This window comes from Crocuta crocuta, unplaced genomic scaffold (genome assembly GCF_008692635.1).
Source record: "Crocuta crocuta isolate KB4526 unplaced genomic scaffold, BGI_CrCroc_1.0 scaffold305, whole genome shotgun sequence".
Lineage (NCBI taxonomy): Eukaryota > Metazoa > Chordata > Mammalia > Carnivora > Hyaenidae > Crocuta > Crocuta crocuta.
The window spans coordinates 2306077-2325520 of NW_027529463.1; the positions used below are offsets into that span (position 1 = coordinate 2306077).

At 33.8% G+C, this 19444-nt stretch overlaps 1 protein-coding gene across 1 annotated transcript in view; it reads right to left on the reverse strand.

Moving 5' to 3' along the window:
* Positions 1 to 3528: 3528 nt before the first annotated feature.
* The window catches only part of SERINC1 (serine incorporator 1), a 34101-nt gene continuing 18185 nt past the window's right edge, over positions 3529 to 19444 (reverse strand). The window contains exons 3-10 of the mRNA XM_077760782.1: positions 18963 to 19132; positions 11111 to 11190; positions 10730 to 10867; positions 8961 to 9130; positions 8762 to 8852; positions 7081 to 7225; positions 6737 to 6967; positions 3529 to 5101 (exon numbers count right to left, since the gene is read on the reverse strand). Coding sequence (XP_077616908.1) covers positions 4966 to 5101; positions 6737 to 6967; positions 7081 to 7225; positions 8762 to 8852; positions 8961 to 9130; positions 10730 to 10867; positions 11111 to 11190; positions 18963 to 19132 — 1161 coding nt within the window. The 3' untranslated portion in view covers positions 3529 to 4965. The remainder of the gene's footprint in view (positions 5102 to 6736; positions 6968 to 7080; positions 7226 to 8761; positions 8853 to 8960; positions 9131 to 10729; positions 10868 to 11110; positions 11191 to 18962; positions 19133 to 19444) is intronic.

Consider the following 19444-nt stretch of genomic DNA (forward strand, 5'->3'; position numbering starts at 1 on the left):
ATAGGAAATCCTTCCTTAGCAGATCCTAAAACATTTGGCTCTGACAGTGGCATCTTGGTTAACTAATTCATGTCCCCAGAAGTTTCTGCATTAGCTGTAGAGATCGCTTTCGTAGGTTGTTAAGGTGAGAGTAAGAATTTAGAGACTAGGAAGAGATACAATTTTAGAGACTTTTCTTATTCCCTTCCTCAGTGTGGAATATGAAATTTCTTCTCTTTGGGACATTTTGGAGCTCTAGAAGTATTCTAAAAATCTTGAAAAGCTTTATATATTCTAGTACTTTTTAAGTTGAAATTAAAATTTTTCACCTTTAGTTGGAAGGAATTTAGGGTGTTGTTAATAGTACCATTTAAAAATAGTCATTACTGTTTAAAAATACAATTACGTGCTTTTTAAAATGTATCTAAAGGAATCTAAAGACCATAGTGATTTGATATCCATCATCATTCATTGTACTTCTCCCAAAGAACTTTATCCTATTTTTATTATCTGTGAGAGTCTTACATTGAAGATACTGTCACACTTCTCTGTAAGAAAATTTGAAATTGTTTCCTGCAACCTTAAAATTGTAAACATTAAAGAAGTTTGTCTCCAATTACAAATACACAGTTGATTAAAACCGGATAGATCGATGTGGCAGAGACTGTTAAAGGAGTGCCAAGCCATTTTCTCTAACATGCAGTTAGATTATTTCCACCCTTGTAAACAGAGTGGCTATGGAACTGAGTTCTGATAAATATAAAATCAGGAGAAGTGATGTATAGAACTTCAGGTCTGGTCTGTGAAAACCTCCCCTGTGCAATCCTTGCTCTTTTACCCCTCCACTAGCCTGATGCAGAGGAGTATGTGGCTTCTGAGTATACATTCAAGGAGGAAGAAATTTGGCTTCCTGAATCACTGCTTAGAAGAAAGCCACCCATCAATTTTGGACACCCGTTGTAGACTTCAGGTGAGTGGGGAACTTATGTTCTGTCTTTGGAATTTGGGGGGAGGGGTCTCTTCTAGTGTTCACTAGTATAACATTCATATTTTGGTAAACTGTTATTAACCATAAGTAAAATTTTATCAAATATATTTTTAGTGAACAGGTCTTGATGGGGGGGCAGGTTTTCCCTACTTTTTTGTATCTGGGGGTTTTGTTTTCATAGGTGTAAAACTAAGAAACTTCATTTATAATAAAAAAAAGTATGAGAATGGAATTTTGTTATAGCAGTGTCAATCAGTTCTCTGAATTTTTTCAGAATTACATACCAGAACTATTTTATTATTCCTCTATAAAGTCTAATTTACCAGAGGAAGTCTGTTTACTGCCTGTAAAACAAGTACCACAGTATGAAGACTGGCACAAGTAGGGCCACAGGAGACAGCGTAGGTTTACTGAGAGCTGAATGTTCTTTTAGGGTAGATCATGGGGTTTTTCATAGGGATGATACAGTCAGGTGATAAGCTTAAGTGTGAAAAGTCTGCAGACTGGGAAAAGGACCAAATGATACTCACTGTGATGAACATACATAGAATGCTACATTTAAGAATTAGAGCCTAAATGTTCATTTCAAGCACACATGAAATATTTGAGAATTGGCTGCATATTAGACGATAAAGCAAATCAACAAATTTCATGGAATTGGTGTCAAACAGACTAACTACAGTACAATTAATGAGACCTTTACAGTTTTGAGGAGCACTGGCATGGTATTTTGTAGTGACTTTCAATTTGGGATTACCATGCTTTTTCCCATGATTAGACAGGAGTTATGGGTCTGAGAATAAGAAAGGCCACAGAGGTGAAGTGCCATTTTCACCACTCATCAGAATAGCCTATGGTTGTTTCTCTGAAGAACCCTAATATGTTTACTTAAAAAGGAGCAAAAGTTCTCTTTATCTTAGATCTTACAACACAGAAAACCAAAGGTGGAAGAATAGAGCATCTGTCCAATAAATAGAGATGCTTTCAGAGCTGTCACAGAGCAGTACTAAGAAGGGTGAACTGGCCAAGTAGTGATAAGTTTAACATAAAGGGACTACAAAACAGAAAATTGACACACGTAAGGTAAGATGTTTTAAAAATTGGTAAATTGAAGCTAATCAAAATTAAGTACTTTTGTTCTGCAAAAGACCCTGGTAAGATGGAAAGACAAAGCTACAGACTGGGAGACAGACTGGGAGAAAGTATTTTCAAACCATGTATCTGATAAAGGATGAGTATTTAGAATATATGAACTCTCAAAATCCATCAAATTATAATTAACTATCCAATTAGAAATTTGCCAAAAGGCATGAACAGACATTTTACTGGGGACATATAGATGGCAAGTAAGCACATGAAGAGATACTCAACATCATTAGCCATTTGGGAAAGGCAATTAAAACCACAATGAGATAACACAACGTTGCTATCACAATGGCTAAAATACGGGATGGTGACAAATACTGGCAAGGATGCAAAGAAAATGAATTGTGCATACAGCGATGGTGTGAATATGAAATGGTAGTGACCCTAAGTTTGGCAATTTCTTATAAAACTAATCATTTAGCCCATCCACCAAGGTTTTTCCATCCTTGGTTCCAAAGAACCACTAATTTCCATTTTTTTATTTGCATCATTGAAAGCATGTTAAAAAAAAGAACATGTTAATATAAATGAAATGATACTTTGTAACCTCTTGGGCTTGGCTTTTTTTAACCCAGCATACCTCCCAGGAGATCCAGTCAAGTTTTGTGTACCAACAGTTCACTCTTGTCTTCTATTATTACATGATATGGGTGTAGTAGTGTGTGTTTAAACATTCACCAGTTGAGGGACCTCTGCGTTGTTGTTAGTTTGGGCTATTAAAAATAAATTGATAAACATTCAGGTACAGGTTTCTGTGTGAACATAAGATTTTTTCTGAATAAATGTGCCAGAATTTGAGACATTGTCTTGCCATAATGGGAGAATCAGACCACTTTACTAAACCTTGGTAACTTTATAAATGGAAAAGAATACTTCATTACAATTAAACTCCTTTTTTTTCTTGGTAAGGGACTTTATTTTTTTATTTTAAGTAGGCTTCAGCCCAGCGTGGGGCTTGAACTCCTGACCCTGAGCTCAAGACCTGAGCTGAGATCAAGAGTTGGACGTATGACTGAGCCATCCAGGCGCCCCCGTAAGAGACTTTTTTTTTTTTTTAAATACCATCTTGTGTCAGCACCAATTTGAAACTTAGGGAAAAAATGCCGACAGGACACAGCCAAGTGTAGAAGATCTATCTAATGAATTAAAAATATTCTCCAAATTAAACTAGACCACCCACTAAAGGTTCTCTAGGAGAACATCACTTTAATTTCTTGAGATCCAACTTCAGGGGTTACTTAAAGAGGACCAAAAGGGTGTAACTACCACCTTTAAAACAATTCAGTTTCTCAGGACACAAAATGGACAGTTAACCTTCTTGTTTCAGGTTCTTTTATATACACAGGAGGAAAAGTAGGTCTGAGTATTACAGCCACCTAAATTTGAATTGCTAAAGAATTAATAACACCACACACTTTGTCTTGAATTCATTTATTTAGGGATAGAACACAGCTATTCAAAATGATGGAACACAGTATCAACACCCAGAATAAAGTTGGGGAATTAAGCTGAATTGTTATATATTTCATTTACATTAATAAATACCTTAAAAGAAGCAAAAGTAGATTTTAAGACACTAATGACATGTACAAGTAACTAAGTTTCTAAGTTAACTGTTATACTGCTTGATTTTCAAGTTGAAAGATTATAATAAACTATATATTTTAATTAGGTGGCAGCAAATACAAAAGCATTTTAAATATCTTATGAACTGTATGTATAGTGTACTGTAAGCAGTTTATAGTCTATCGCATTATGTCATTCTGGCCTCAGTTGATGGGTAGAAGGCAAGCTGGACAACAGGAAATAAAATTATCCACCACTAATGAGGTATAAAATCTATTATTTATGTATTTTGAATAGAAGTTATTTTTAAATGCCAAAGAATGCCAGCTATTTTTGGGAAACCTTAGATTTCCCAGCTTGGCTACATATTAGCAATCTGAGCTTCAGTTTCTTCTTTTTAAAATGTAGGATTGGACAAGGTGTTACCTAAGTATCTCCTGAAGTCTAGTAGATTGCAGTTCCTGTCCTAAGTTCACCACGTTTGATTTTTAAAATGAATTTTCAAAATGATTTTCAACTGCCTTCTAACCCATGATTATCGTTTTCAAAAGCTTTGTCTGAATCCTTCAGAGCTCCTAACATCTCCACTGAACCTATACTTCTGCATGTGTTTATAACAACCAAAATGAAGTTCACTATGTTCATACGAAAGGCCATCCCTACCAGGGGAAGATTACAACCTATTTGGGTATTCAATTTAGTAGCCCACCACTCCCAGTATTTCTTTGAAGACTCCTCTGTCTCAATCTCCATCATAATCTACACTGCTGTCTTATCTTCACATCGAGCGAAAAACCTGAAAAGATTTTTCAGACAACTGGCATTTAAGTGACTTGCTTATACAATTTTACAATAGCCACATTCTTTGCCATCTCTTATAGGGCAAGGCATCAAACATTTCAAAAGGCAGCCATACATTTCCTTTTATACTTTCTAAAACAGCTTAGATACTAGCACAATTTAAAAATCAAACTGTCAAGCAGTTTTATTTTTAACTCTTAACTTCACAGGCACAGAGCTAAGGATAAACCTAACAATGTCCACTTTTCCTAACTGACCAACAGATTCCTAAATCTCTCCGTTTGTGATTCATTCTAACACACATATCAGTGCACATGGCAAGAATATAATGAATAAAAATGGCAAGCGGTAAAATCTAATTCATGCCAGAACACTGGAGAAGTTACATGAGAAGCACACACATATACAACTTTACAAAAGTTGGGAATACTGTTAATCTCAAACAAGCAATGATCAAAGTGGGACTTTCATGCCAGAAGTCCTGTTCAGTCAAAATCACGATTTGTAAGAACAAGTGGTGCCACTAGTGTCCAAACATACAACACAATGCCAATCCAGCTAGAAGAGATTTTCACCCAGACTGCTGTCCACTGACTTTTCATCTCACGAGAAGGCTCATACCTAAAATTTAAGAAGAATATTAAAGGGAAAAAGTTGGATTATCAGCCATCATGCTACTACTTAGCTTTACCTCACAAGTATTCTTTGTACACAATTTCTCATAACAAACATACAGTTGGTGGGCTAATCTGCTGCCCTGCTAGCCATACTACTTTAATAGCAAATGTGAAGGTAAAATTCAGTAATTTTCTTTAAAGGAATAAAGGATGCTCTGAAGTAGCTCTTCTATTAATACTCAGATGCTCTTTATATGCAGTCCCTGCTTCCCAAAAATTTATGTCAGGCCAATTTCCTTTTACAAAACTCCCATGACTAAGGTAAGTGGCGTTCTTCTTAAAGACAAAAATTCCATTCGGGTTTCTTTCAATTAACAAAAACATATACTAATGTATAAATCTTTTATAAAAGTGTAGTAGTGTAACAAACTGTGAGACAATGGGGGGAACCTGTATTTCTAGCTTAGTAGTTCTGAGATATAGAGAAATGGAATTGTGTGACCTCTGGGTAAGTAAAATGTCTTGTCCTGTGTAAAAAATATAATCTGTTCAAAGTGTATATGGGAACCACTCCCCACTTCAGCCTTCTCAGATTTAAGACAATGGTAAGGAAATACATCCCAAATTTACCTGGTTTTTGTGCAAATGAAACATACCAAAAATATATTTGATCTAAAGTCTTTTTTTTTAAGTAATCTCTACACCCAAGGTGGGGCTTGAACTCAAAACCCCAAGTTTGAGTTGCATGCCCCTCTGAACCAGGCAGGCACCCCAATCTATATTCTTAACGTTTACTACTATCTGACAGCCAAAGCTGTGAATTACTGAGAACTACATGGATTCTCATCATGTAATATGCTGCAGTGTAGGAATTCTTAAAAATACATATTCTTCAATAATAAATACCAGTAAAGAATGTCCTCAAAATGAATAATCTTTTTTTTTTTTTTACATCTTTTTTTCAGTATTTATTAGTCCTCTTATAAGGGTACTATGCATTAATAAGTATTCAAAACATAATTGCCCAAACCATATAGTTCAACTTGAATCTTAAATTGAATCTTTCAGTAATCATTTTGACAAAATTAGAATTTTTGAAAACAGAAATAATACTAATACCTACTTTCCTATTACTGGAAAAAGACTTATGGATTATTAAGTGCTAAAACATAAATTGCAGCTTTGAAGAAGAGTTTTAAGAATCCAATTTTAAAGTAGCCATGTTCTTTGCATTAATCTACATTAATGTAGTTCATCTCAATTCTGAGAGCTTTAGTGACTTTAACCACAGTTTGAACAAAACAGAAAAGGTATCTTACACTATGTCAGCAACTGGGCTACAGTATTTGAAAAATTAAAAAAAAAAACGTGTTGTATAAACATGGTATTTCTATTAAAAAATGTTAGTAAAAAAAGCGAGGCTTTCTATTTTAACCTCATCAAGATTTGGAAGTATATCAATATTTGTTAATGCCAAAGCAAGGAAGTCTGCATTTCTCATACTGATCTCACCATTCACTTAGATGTAAATTTTGAAGTACACTGGAAGATACAAAGTACTTCATACCACATGGTTTGCAATGGAATCATGACAGACATCAAAATTTTCAAATGCAAAGTTTTTCTGAAATATAATTACCTGTACCAGTTGGTAAGGGTCATCATGATATAAAGTGAAGCCAAGAAAAGCATGAAGTGAAAGAAGGAATAACTGTAAGTAACACCATCCCTTTCATTATCTACAGCTCGGTGAACATCATCTCCATCCTCCAGTGATCCATCACTTCTGGCTCCACCATCTTCTATTAATGTTGATTCATCACTTGTTAGAGTCAATTTATTAACCTGACTATTGTTTGAAGTACGGATGCTGCATGAAAGACAGTTAAGGAAGAGAGAAGGAAAAAGGGTACTTTTTTAAAAAAATTATTTTTAAATGAATGGCTAGATTTCTTGTTTAAAAAAATGCACACTTTTCCTTACCTTGAATAAAACACACACAACAAAAAGAGGATTAGTCCTATAATTCCTTGAGCATGCCACCACTGGACAGACTGCCCTTCCTTTGGAATAGTGCTTGTTGTATTGTACCCAATTATGCTTAGTAGACTTGGGTTGCAGTTTGTTTCTGTAATGTAAATCCAGTCAAATTCATGTTAGAACACTATAAACTATTTTTCAGGGCCTTGTTACAGTTTTTTTTAAGTCTTTAAGATAAGTGGTATTTATTAATGAGATTTAAATATTATAGTGCTGATTTTATAGACATCCTTGGAAAAATCAAGTAATTTCATTTTAAACCTCATGTGAGAGCTGAAATATTTTTAAGCTGGTTCCTACTGATCAAGAAATAGGTGAAATTTAGATAACTTTTCCAAGTAGTAAACTTGGAAAAACCTGGAAAAACTCTAGTCGTTAGGAATAAAAATTCAGATGTTCTAAACTAAAATAGAGTGGTTTTTCCTAACATATTGTAAGAGAACAATAGTTACTTTAATGAAATTTATCAACTTGTAAAAGTACATTGCTACATAAGTAAGTTAGCTTACACATAAAGTTACCAGTTATTAGAATTTTAGCAAACACTTTTGTGGAAAGTCCAATTAAGTCATAATGACTTAGTCTGTATTCAGTTTCTTTACTTTAGTATGAAAAAATTAAGGTTTGTACAGCATTCACTAATCTATGCAAAATTGTTTCTTCTCTTTGTGAAGCCAGATAGGTCAATTACCATCTTATTAATGAAAACAATCCTTAATTAGGGGAGGAAAAAAAAAAACTATTCTTAAAGCCATTTGGATAAGAATTACTAAAAAATTTTTTCTAACCACTTAAATACCTGAACAAAAATGATTTTTCTCTAATAAAAATAGCCTTTCTCCAACTAGTGATAAAGTACCTACCCGAGTTTATGAATTTGAAATCAGATTCAGATAACATATAATTTTCTTTTTAAGAGACCATTTTCTTCCTTTTCAAAATTAGTAAATAATTTCTCACTTATTTGTTTCACCCCAAATGATATATACTGGCTTCTAATCTCATAGAATGCAATGTAACTGGCCTATGAAGAGATTCATTAGGGGCACCTGTCGGCGCTCAGTCGGATAAGCGTCCGACTATAGCTCATGTCATGATCTCACAGCTTGTGGGTTCAAGCCCTGCATCAAGCTCTGTGCTAACAACGCAGAGCCTGGAGCCTGCTTCAGATTCTCTGTCTCCTTCTCTCTCTGCACCTCCCCTGCTCACACTCTCTCTCCCTCATAAATAAACATTAAAAAAAGATTAGAAAGCCCAATTATATTCACTTGCAAGGTACTCACAGACAAAAATAGTATTTTAAAGTAAAAGAACTGTACTGTTTACCACTGAATCAAGGAGCATTTTAACACCATTTCTTTCTTTGTATATATACTATCACAAATAAGACAGTACAAATTAGGTATATTTGCTATAATTTTCATTTAATCTCTTATAATTTTGTCAGTGAAAGAAAGTAAAAAAACCCTGATATATCAAAGATGAAAATGGTATTATTTCCATACTGTTTATTTCTCTAGAGGCTTATTTTTAAATAACTTCATTTCATAAAATGACCATATTTGAAAAGAGAAAAGTTGTAGAACTCATTAAAAATAAATAAACCCAAGCAAACAAAACATACCTGGTTCATTGGTCATAGCAGACCATGTCAAATACATTGTGTAGACTGTAATTACTGAAGATTGTAACAAACCAGATCTTGGTTGTGACTCCTACAAAGAAAAATTAAGCAAGACAAATAAATATTCTGACATCATTCAAAATTTAAGAAAACTAAGAAAAATGGAAGCTTCATAAAACTAATGATATAAAGAGCATACTTGGATTTTGGGCAGTATAGACATTACAGAAGCACCAAGGCAGAGGAGCATGTTGACACTGATGAATGCTTTATTTTCTGAACAACTGGCTGGATGAGTATAGTAAACAAAGAATAGGACGATAGCAACTAAAGACAGCAGATAATTCAGAGCTGTAGCTGATAACAATGCTGTGAAGGAAATATAATTGGACAATTAGAATTTATCACGAATATTAGGAATTAGGCATAGGGCTCATTTTAAAAACAAGTATTTTACTCTAGAATGTACTTTAAGCCACTAACATTGTCAGCATTATGCAGGCTATAAAAGCAGGGAAGAATACTTCTGAACTTTATCACAGAAAATTTTACAGTCTTTATATATAGTTCACTGTAGTATTTATATATAGTTCACTGTAGTATTTTCAAGGAAATTAAGTTAGTTAACAGACTAAATATTTTGTTAATAGTAATATCTTCGTTACAAACATTTATATACATTAGTCATTATTTTCAAAATTCAGAAAAATAAAAAGAAAATTAGAACCGCAATTGTTCAGTTATAATGATATTGAGAAACGAAACTTTCACTGATAATGCTAAGCCCACGAAACAAGGCTTTTCCATATTAGTATCTTTAAAAATGTTTTATTATGTAAGAGTAATTATTATTTAATAAGACAACCTAATTTCCTCCTTTATAAATTAAAACATATACAGTGTGTTTTGGTGCTACTGTGTGCTCCATACACACAGGTGCCAGACAGGGGATCCACCCAAAAATATTTACTGAATGCCTACAGAGTTCCACGCAGTGGTATTACAGCAGGGAACAAAACAGAAACTCTTGCATTAAACTTGCACTAAAGAATGAGGTGTTCTAGAACAGTGAATTTTCTAAATAACTGAAGCTTATTTCTTTGAATACTAAACTCTCTGTTTTAACCACCATGATCAAATACCAGAAGTTAGTTGTGTGAGAGAAATATTAGACTAGCAGATACAATGATGTAGCTCACTCTGAATTAAAATATTTAGCTGAAACTCACATCATTTCACATAAAAATTTAGATTTATGGCTTTTCTTGAAAGAAATCAGAAAAACTTTAAGCAATACTGAGTTCACATTTCCGTAAGAAAGTGAGAAGCATCTCTGCATTTTAGATAGGGTCTTCTCATAGTCCCTGCTATTTGCATAAGGATTGATTATACACTTAATCTGGTTTTCTTCCCTCACTTTTTCACCTGGGGTAAGCATGTGAATTTTGATCCCTGTTTTGCAGTATAACCACAGGACCCAAGTTCATCATTATAAATAAACAAACATTAATCACACTACAAGAATCCCCTTAGGTGTTACTGATACACAAAAAGGCATCTTTCCACTTCTATTAAATGAAATGTTCTAGAATTGCTTTTTATTTTTATTCTCATGCTCATGTTTATGCATTATGTCACTGTTTATTTCTAGCAGTCCTAATCCCTTTAATATTTTATCTATCTGATGCAGAATAGGAAACTAGGCTGTAAAAGGTACCTATTGCCAGCAGTAGCCTTTGCAACATCTATTCTAGCTATTCAGGGTATCCTGGTTTATTTTCTGATTCTGAGGTATGTTCCTAGAGTTGATTCACTAAAAGTTCTCTCAATAAGTAAAGTTGCTGATACAATGTGATTCAAAGCTACTCATGAACTCTTAAACACCATACCTCTTCATAGTCTATGTATGTGCTTTTATCTTTGAAGTTCAACTATCTTGAAGATGCTCTGTAAAAGACAAAAGCTTACCTGCATACCAACATCTTGAGTTCCCTTCTTCCATTTTTTCAACCCATGATTCATTCCATGAATGGGCAAAATCAATAAGTAAGACTAGCTGTATGAGGATGAAGCAAAAAGCACCTGCCATTCCTACATAAAACCACACTGAAGAAAAAAAAAAACATATGAGCGGCTGGCTCACTTTTTATCATTTCATTCTCACAATCACAGTACACAAAAGGGTAAAAAATATTTTACACCAAATGCCTTGATTTTGCCAACTGGAAAAAAAAAATGGAAAAAGAAAAACCAAAACAAGTAGTGTTATAGTTCCAGGCAACAATTATTAAAGTCTCTTTACAGAGTTATCAACATCATACCATTAAAAAAACACACAAAAACTGTTACCAGTTGTAAAAGTTCCTTCCGGAATGAAGAAAGCCCCAATAATAATTGCAATTGCTGCAGCAAATTTAAAGAACCAAAATCTGAAAGAAACAGAAATATAGTTTATTAATAAATATTCACTCAACAAATAGTTTCATATATGAAATCTTTTAAGAGCCTCTGAAAAAATTTTATGTGACTGTTTAGGACAGTTTTAAGATAGAACTATAATTCATTATGAGAAAATGAATATTCTGTTTCACAGGTTTATTTTAAATAATGAATGGGTATAATGCTAAGTGAAATAAGTCAGAGAACCACAAATACCATTTGATTCCACTCATCTGGAATTTAAAGAACACAAACTAACAAAAAAAGACAGACAAGAAACCAGACTTTAAATACAGAGAACAAAACTAGTGGTTATTAGAGGGCAAATAGGTGAAATAGATAAAAGGATTAAAAGTACACTTATCCTGATGAATACTGAGAAATTGTATACAGAATGACTATACAGAATTGTGAAATCATACTGTACACCTAAAACTAATATTAACATTGTGCATTATACTTGAATAAAAAAATTAAAATGGGATAATATGTGAAAGTATGAAGTGCATTGTCCTAATGAATAGGTTTTATAAATACATGATAAATGCTCCATCCAGAACTGATTTTAAAAACCCATCTTTTAGAATATAAGCATCTTGATGGCATAGGAAGTCATTATTTTTTGTTCTCCTGTTTTGAACAACTAATAAGGCATCCATCCATGAAAAAAAGTGCTTCTGTGGGAGTTGTGGGATCCAGAAGCATGCCAAGACCCAGGAGGAGTCTTATGTAACTGTGTATTTGATCACAGGAGACAGGCTTTGGTACAGGTTACAAAATGAATAAACTTCTCCAACCCCTCCAAGCTTTTCCTAGCTGGGAAAAATCTAGAGTGCTCCCTGATATGAGCAAATACCTGTGAATGAGAAACAATTTATACAAGTTTAGCCCTACTGTGGGAAGATTCCAACATGGCGCGCGCGTGTGTGTGTGTTGGGGTGGGGTGGGAGGGAGAGGATTTTCACTGCAACAGAGAGGGGAAGAACTGCCAGCAAAAACCCTATACCATAGGCAATACAGTATGGACAGTGTTTGGCAGCAACCTCTCCCATGGGGGAAAATGAGAGCTACCTGAACTCTGGGACAATTCTGGAGAAACCATTTCTCTCCAGAAGCACCCAGATTACTAAGGCAGAACCTCCATGACTAACAGGAGGGAGAAGATGGAGAAAGAGGTGGATATCAAAAAGCATTATAGGAACACAGTTTCTGTCAACTATGCTCAGGACTTAAGCAGGAAATCTGTTCACAAGCCTCTAGGAGATCCTCAGCAAAGGATCTCTCTACTGGCTGTCTGGCCATATGGGACCCCAAACATCTGGAGTGAGAAACCCACATCTCCCACTCTGAGCCAGCTCTTTGTGTGCACTCTTGAGTGCAGGAGCAAGAGAGGATCCAATAATGACAGTGCTCTGAGAAAAATACCATGATCTGTAGGCAAGAGAGAAACTACAAATGAGCTATAGTGCCACCATCTGGAAAACAAAACAAAAATTTCCAATAGCCAGCAAGGTGAGTTATAAGAACCAGGGGAAACATTAAAGCTTAAGATATTCCACAAAAAAAGTGAGCAAGAAGTGTGCAGGAAGTGTTATAAAAGCAAGAAATGTGCAGCAAGTATATGAATATAAGGTCAAAGTGAATTCCAGGTATATACAACAATGAAAAAGAGTATACCGCATCAAAAGCAACCAGTAAAGACTTGAGATGTCTGCTACTTCCAAATGCAAAATCAACCAACACAAAACTACAGGGAACATGAAAAATCAAGAAAATGTTCCACTACCAAAAGATAATAATCCAACAAGCTAAAAGGCATGGAATCTTACAATCTAGTGGATAAAGAATCAAAATAGCAGTTTTAAGGAAATTCAACAAACTACAAGAAAACACCGAAAGATAAAATCAGGGGAAAAAATGCATGAACAAAATAAGAAATTTAGGAGAGCCAGAAATCATAAAAAAAGAATCAAATTCTGGGAGCCAAAGAATGATGAAAGAAATGAAAAAAATGCAACAGCACTTGCAACAGGGTAGATTAAATGACGGACAGAATAAGTGACCTGGAGAACAAAAATTCTGAAATAACCCAATAGGAGTGAACAGAGGAAAAAAGAATAAAGAGCAAAGCCCATGTGATCTACAGTCTAAATATTAGAATAATCAGTGTTCCAAAGGAAAGGAGAGAAGGGGAAAAGTTTATTTGAAGAAACAATAATGGAGAACTTATCAAACCTGGGATATATACATCTGAGTTCACAATTCTAATAGATTATGCTGTATTCTCAATGTAAAAGACCTTCTCTAAGACACAAACTGTCAAAGATGCAAGAATATAACCAGAGAATGCTAAAACCAGCCAGAGGAAGACTACAAAGGAACTCCCACTAAGCTCTCAGTGGATTTCTCAGCAGAAATGCTACAGGCCAGAAGAGAGGGGAACGACACACTTTGAAAACTAAGTTTTCAAAGAAAAAAACTTCCAGCCAAGAATATTCCATCTACCAAAGTCATCCTTCAGATATGAAAAAGAAAATACTTTCCCAGATAAATAAAAAGCTGAATTCACCACCACTAGACCTACCTTGCAAAAAATGGTGAAAGTTCAAGCTTAAATGAAAAGATGCTAATTAGTGACATGAAAACATATGGAAGAATACAATAAACTGCTGAAGATTAATACACAGTAGGAGTCAGAAAACTCTCATTCTATAAGATGGTGTAATAACTTTTAACTATAAAAGTTAAAAAATTATTTTAAAAATCTATAGCCACTATAATCTGTTAATAGGATACAATCTAAAAAGTAAATTGTGACATCAAAAATATAAAAGGGAAGGAGTAAATGGGTAGAGCTTTTGTATACAATGAAGTTATGTTGCTATCAGTTTAAAATGGACTGTTTTATCTCTAAGATGTTTATGTAAATCACATCAACCAAAAGCAAAAACCTAGAGTAGACTCATAAAAGATAAAAAGGGAAACAAAGCATACCACCAGAGAATACCAGTTTACAAAAGTAGGCAGAAATGGAGGGAAAGGAATGGAAATACAAAACAATCAGGAAGTACTGTATAAGAAGGCAGCATTACATATCAATAATTATCCTAAACGTGTATGTGCTAAATTCACCAATCAAAAGGCATGGTTTGGCTAGATGGATTAAAAAAACCAAGACCCAACTATACACTGGATACAAGACTCACTTCACATTCAAGGACACTCAGAGGCTCCAAATAAAGGGATATTAAAGGATACTCCATGTAATTAGGAAGCAAAAGAAAGCAGAGGAAGTAGCATATCTACATCAGACAAAAGAAACTTTAAACTGAAAAAGGTAACAAGAGACAAAGAAGACCATTATATAATGATAGAGGGACCAATTCAATTCTTTAAGATATAACAATCATATATACGCTACACACCCACCCCAGAACACTTAAATATATTAATACTAACAAATTGTAAGACAGAAATGGAGAATAAAATAATAGAGACTTCAATATCCCACACTTTCAGCAATAGGTAAATCCTCTAGACAGCGAGACCTTACATATTTACAGAACATTCCATAGAACAGCAAAAGAATACACATTTTCCTCAAGTGCACAGGGAACATTCTCCAGAATGAACGGATCATAGGATAGGACTCAAGTCTTTTCAAATTTAAAACTGAAATCATCAAACCAAGTATCTTTTCCAACTACAAAAGCATGAAACTAGAAATCAACAAGAGGAAACCAGGAACTTTTACAAGCATGTGGAAACTAAACAACACACCCCTGTAAAACCAAGGGAAGTATATAGTGATAAATGTACATGCTAAGAAAATAGAAAGCTCTCTAACAACCATAACTGTACACCTCAAGGACTAGAAAAAAAGAACTAAGCCAAAGTTAGCAGAAGGAAGCTAGCTAAAGGTCTGTCAGTTTTATTTATTTTTTTCTGTTCTGTATCAACATTTGTTTCCACTCTGATCTTAGCTAGACTAAGAAAAAAGAGAATACTCAAAATCAGAAACGAGAGACATTACAACTGATACTATGCAAAATGTTCACAAGAGACTGCTATAAAGAATTATATGCCAACAAACTGGATAACCATAAGAAATAGGTAAATTTTTAGAAACACAACCTATCAAGACTGAATCAAGAAACAAAATCTGAACAGACCAACAGCAAATAAAGGGACTGAATCAAAAACCTCCCAACATAGAACAGCCCAGGATCTGAAGATTTCACTGGTGAATTCTATCAAACATTTAAAGAGAAATTAATGCTAATCCTTCTCAAATTCTTCCAAAATACTGAAGAGGAATGAATGGACACTTCCAAATTCATTTTACCAGGCCAGCATTACCCTGATGCTAAAGCCAGAAAAGGACACTACCAGAAAACTATGCGCTAATTTCCCTGATGAATACAGATGCAAAACTTCTCCACAAAATGTTAGCAAACCAAATTCGACCATACATTAGGACTGTAGCACCATGAGCAAATGGAATTTATCCTTGGGATGCAAGGATGGTTCAACACATGCAAACTAGTAAGTGTGATATCTGAATGAAAGATGAAAATCATATGACAGTATCAGTAGATGCAGAAAAAGCATTTCACTAAATATAACATCCTTTCATACCGAAAACCCTCAACAAATTGGGCTACAAGTAAACATACGTCAACAAATAAAGGTCATAAATGACAGACACAGAGGTAACGTCATACTCAACCAATAAAGAGTGAAAGAAAAACTTTCCTCTACATTTAGCAACAAGACAAGGGTGCTTATTCTCACCACTCTTAATTCAACACAGTACTGGATATTCTACCAACAGAAATTAGGTAAAACAAAGACATAAAAAGCATCCAAACTGGGAAGGAAAAAATAAAATTGTCTTTATTTGCAGATTATCTTTTATATAGAAAATCCTGAACACTTAACCAAAAAAACTGTTGGAATGAATCAACAAATTCAGTAAAGTTGCAGAATATAAAATCAACACACAGCAATCAGTTACATTTTAATATATTAACAATAAAATACCTAGAAAATAAAACTATCCCATTCATAATAGCATCAAAAATAATAAAATACTTAGGAATAAATTTAGCCAAGGAGGTGTAAGATCTGATGAAAGAAACTCGGGACTACAGTAAAAGGGAAAGATATTCATGTTCAAGAACACTGTTAAAATGTCTGTACTGCTCAAAGCCACCTATGGATTCAATGCAATCCCTATAAATATTCCAATGAGATTTTTCTCAGAAATAGGAAAAAAAATCTTAAATTTTGCACAAAATCAAAGACCCCAAATGGTCAAAATAATCATGGGAAACAAAATTAGAGATATCACATGTACAGATTTTAAACTGTACCACAAAGTTATAGTAATCAAAATAGTATGGTAAAAAGACAGAGACCAATGAAACATAACAGAGAGCCTAGAAATATATCCTTGCATGTTTGATCAACTACTATTTGATGAAGAAGTCAAAATGAATGGGGAAAGGACTGTCTCTTCAGAGCTTGCTTCAGATTCTGTCTCCCTCTCTCTCTCAAACATAAACATTAAAAATTTTTTTAAAAAGAGTGAAATATTAAGACCTTACATCGTAGAACATACTGGGAAGATTCTGGTAGTAGGAAGATGAAAATAGGGAAGAAGCTCCTTGACACTGGACTTGGCAATGAGTTTTTGGATGGTAAGACACCAAAGCATAAACAACAAAAGTAAAATCAAACAAGTGGGACTACATCAAACTAAAAATCCTCTACAAAGCAAAAAAAAAAAAAAACAACCAAAAAACAAAAAAAAACCCAAAACCAAAAACCAAAATTAAAAATTAAAAAAAAATAAATAAACAAAAACAAAAACCAATCAACAAAAAGGCAACCTACAGAACAGAAGAAAATATGTGCAAATCACATATTGGATAAAGGCTTAGTATCCAACAGATATTAAAAAAAAAACTCACACAACTCAATAACCAAAAACTACCCAATTAAAAAATGGGCAAAAGAACTAAGACTTTCCAAAGACAAATGGCCAACAGGTATATGAAAAGGTGCTCAATATCACTAATCATCTAGAAACCATTATGAGACAGTACGCTCATATCTGTTAGAATGAAGTAGCTATCATCAACAAGACAAATAACAACTTTTGATAAGGATGTAGTGAAAAGGGAACTCTTGTGCACTGTTGGTGGGAATGTAAACTTGTTCAGCCACTATGAACAGCAGTAAAGTTTCCTCAAAAAATTAAAAATAGAAACTACCATAAGATCCAACAATTCCACTTCTAGTTATACACCCAAAGGAAATAAAAACAGGATACCAGAAAGATACCTGCACTCCCATGTTTACTACTGCAGCTTTATTCACAATAGGCAAGATATGAAAACAATGTAAGTGTTTTGTCAATGAACGAATAAAACAATGGTATAGACAATGGTATAGACACACAGTGGAATATTATATTGCCACGAGAAAGCAAATCCCACCATCTGCAACAACATATTTGAAACTTGAAGGCACTAATGCTAAGTGAGATAAGCCAGACAGGGAAAGACACACTCATGTGTGGAATCTGAAAAAAACTAAACTTATAAAAACAGAAGAGAATGGTAGTTACCAGGGTATGAGGGTATGAATTGAGAGAGGTCATTAAGGGGAACAAACGTGCAAACACTAAATAAGTTAAGTCCTAGAGATTGATGCACAGCATAGTGACTATAAGCAGCAGTACTGCATTACAGACTTCAAAGTTACTAACTGTTCTCACCACAAGAAATAATAATTATGTGACATGACTGAGGTGAGGTCCTGGCTAACCCTACAAAGGTTAATCATACTGCAATATACAAATTTATGAAATCAACACTTTGTATATGTTAAACCTATACAATGTTATATGTCAATTTTATCTCAAAAAGATATAACAAAGATGGTTATAAGAGTGCTATATGCATGCTACTCTGACAAGTGTTATTTCAGGGAATGGCTGTCTTAGCCATTCTGAGATGCATTTTGAGAAATGTTTAAAAACACATTTAATAAATATAGTTGTAAGAGTGCAAATAAATATCCATGACTACAAGGACAAAATAAACAAATCAACATGTCACAGCACATTTTTCATTAATATTTATATTGCATTTGTTCATCCTTCCTGTTTTTAGTAGCATATATTATTAAAGAAATAATAGATACTCAAAAAAAGTTTTTTTCACTTATGGGGAGAAAAGAACATAAATTTTAAAATATTCAAATTAAGTGTCAGAAGTGATGCTCTACATTAAGGGAAATTAATAAAAGGGATCTTGAAGTTTCTTTCTGTATTGTCTAATACAACCAACCATTTAAACAATCGATCACCCTATTTAGCATTAAAGTTTTTCATTTTGATTGCACTGCAGGTCTAAAGAACCAAGTTCAATTTCACGTAATAAGACTGGTCTACCAAAAGATTGGAGCAGAGGTTCCTCCTTATTAGGAACAATATAGATTCTCTTTTTATAATGAAACTGTAAAACATCATGCATCAGAGATTATACCAATAAATAACCCAAGGCTACTATTTAATATCGGTATTTCTAAAGTTTGATATTCTCTAGTAGAGACAAGAAGATATTTTTATGTGGTCCTTCATGAATAATAAAATAATTCTGCAAGTTGTGTAATTTATTTTACTTTCAAGTTGTTTTAGACAGATTCAACTGAGAAGAGACTACCCAGATTTTTATATTATTCAAAAACGTACCCATTATGCACTGCGGCTCTAGGATCACTGCTGCTCTTCACTTTGATCATTAGCAGAGAGAGGAGAAGATAGAACATAGCCAAACCAAAGCACAGACGGTACACAGCTTTATAGCCAACCAGAATATTACAAGGTACAATGCCTTTCTCATTTTCACAAAATCCAGGAATCTAGAAAAACAAGAATTTATGATCTAGAAATTTTTTTAAGTAAAAATGAAAATTCTATGTAATCAAATAGTTTTAAGGTTTAGAAAATTCAAGTTTGCTTGACAGTTTATGCTGAATATGTAATCAAGGTAAGTCTGGAATATTTTCATCAGATAGACATTTAACTCTTTTCACCTTATATAAGCCCAAGATAAACTATAAATGCCATTCCTAAATTGGATGCTTATTCTGACTTGCAAACTTATTCTGAATTTTCTAAAACTAGCATTCTCCTGTGATATACTGAATTACACCAGTAAGAGAGGAATACAA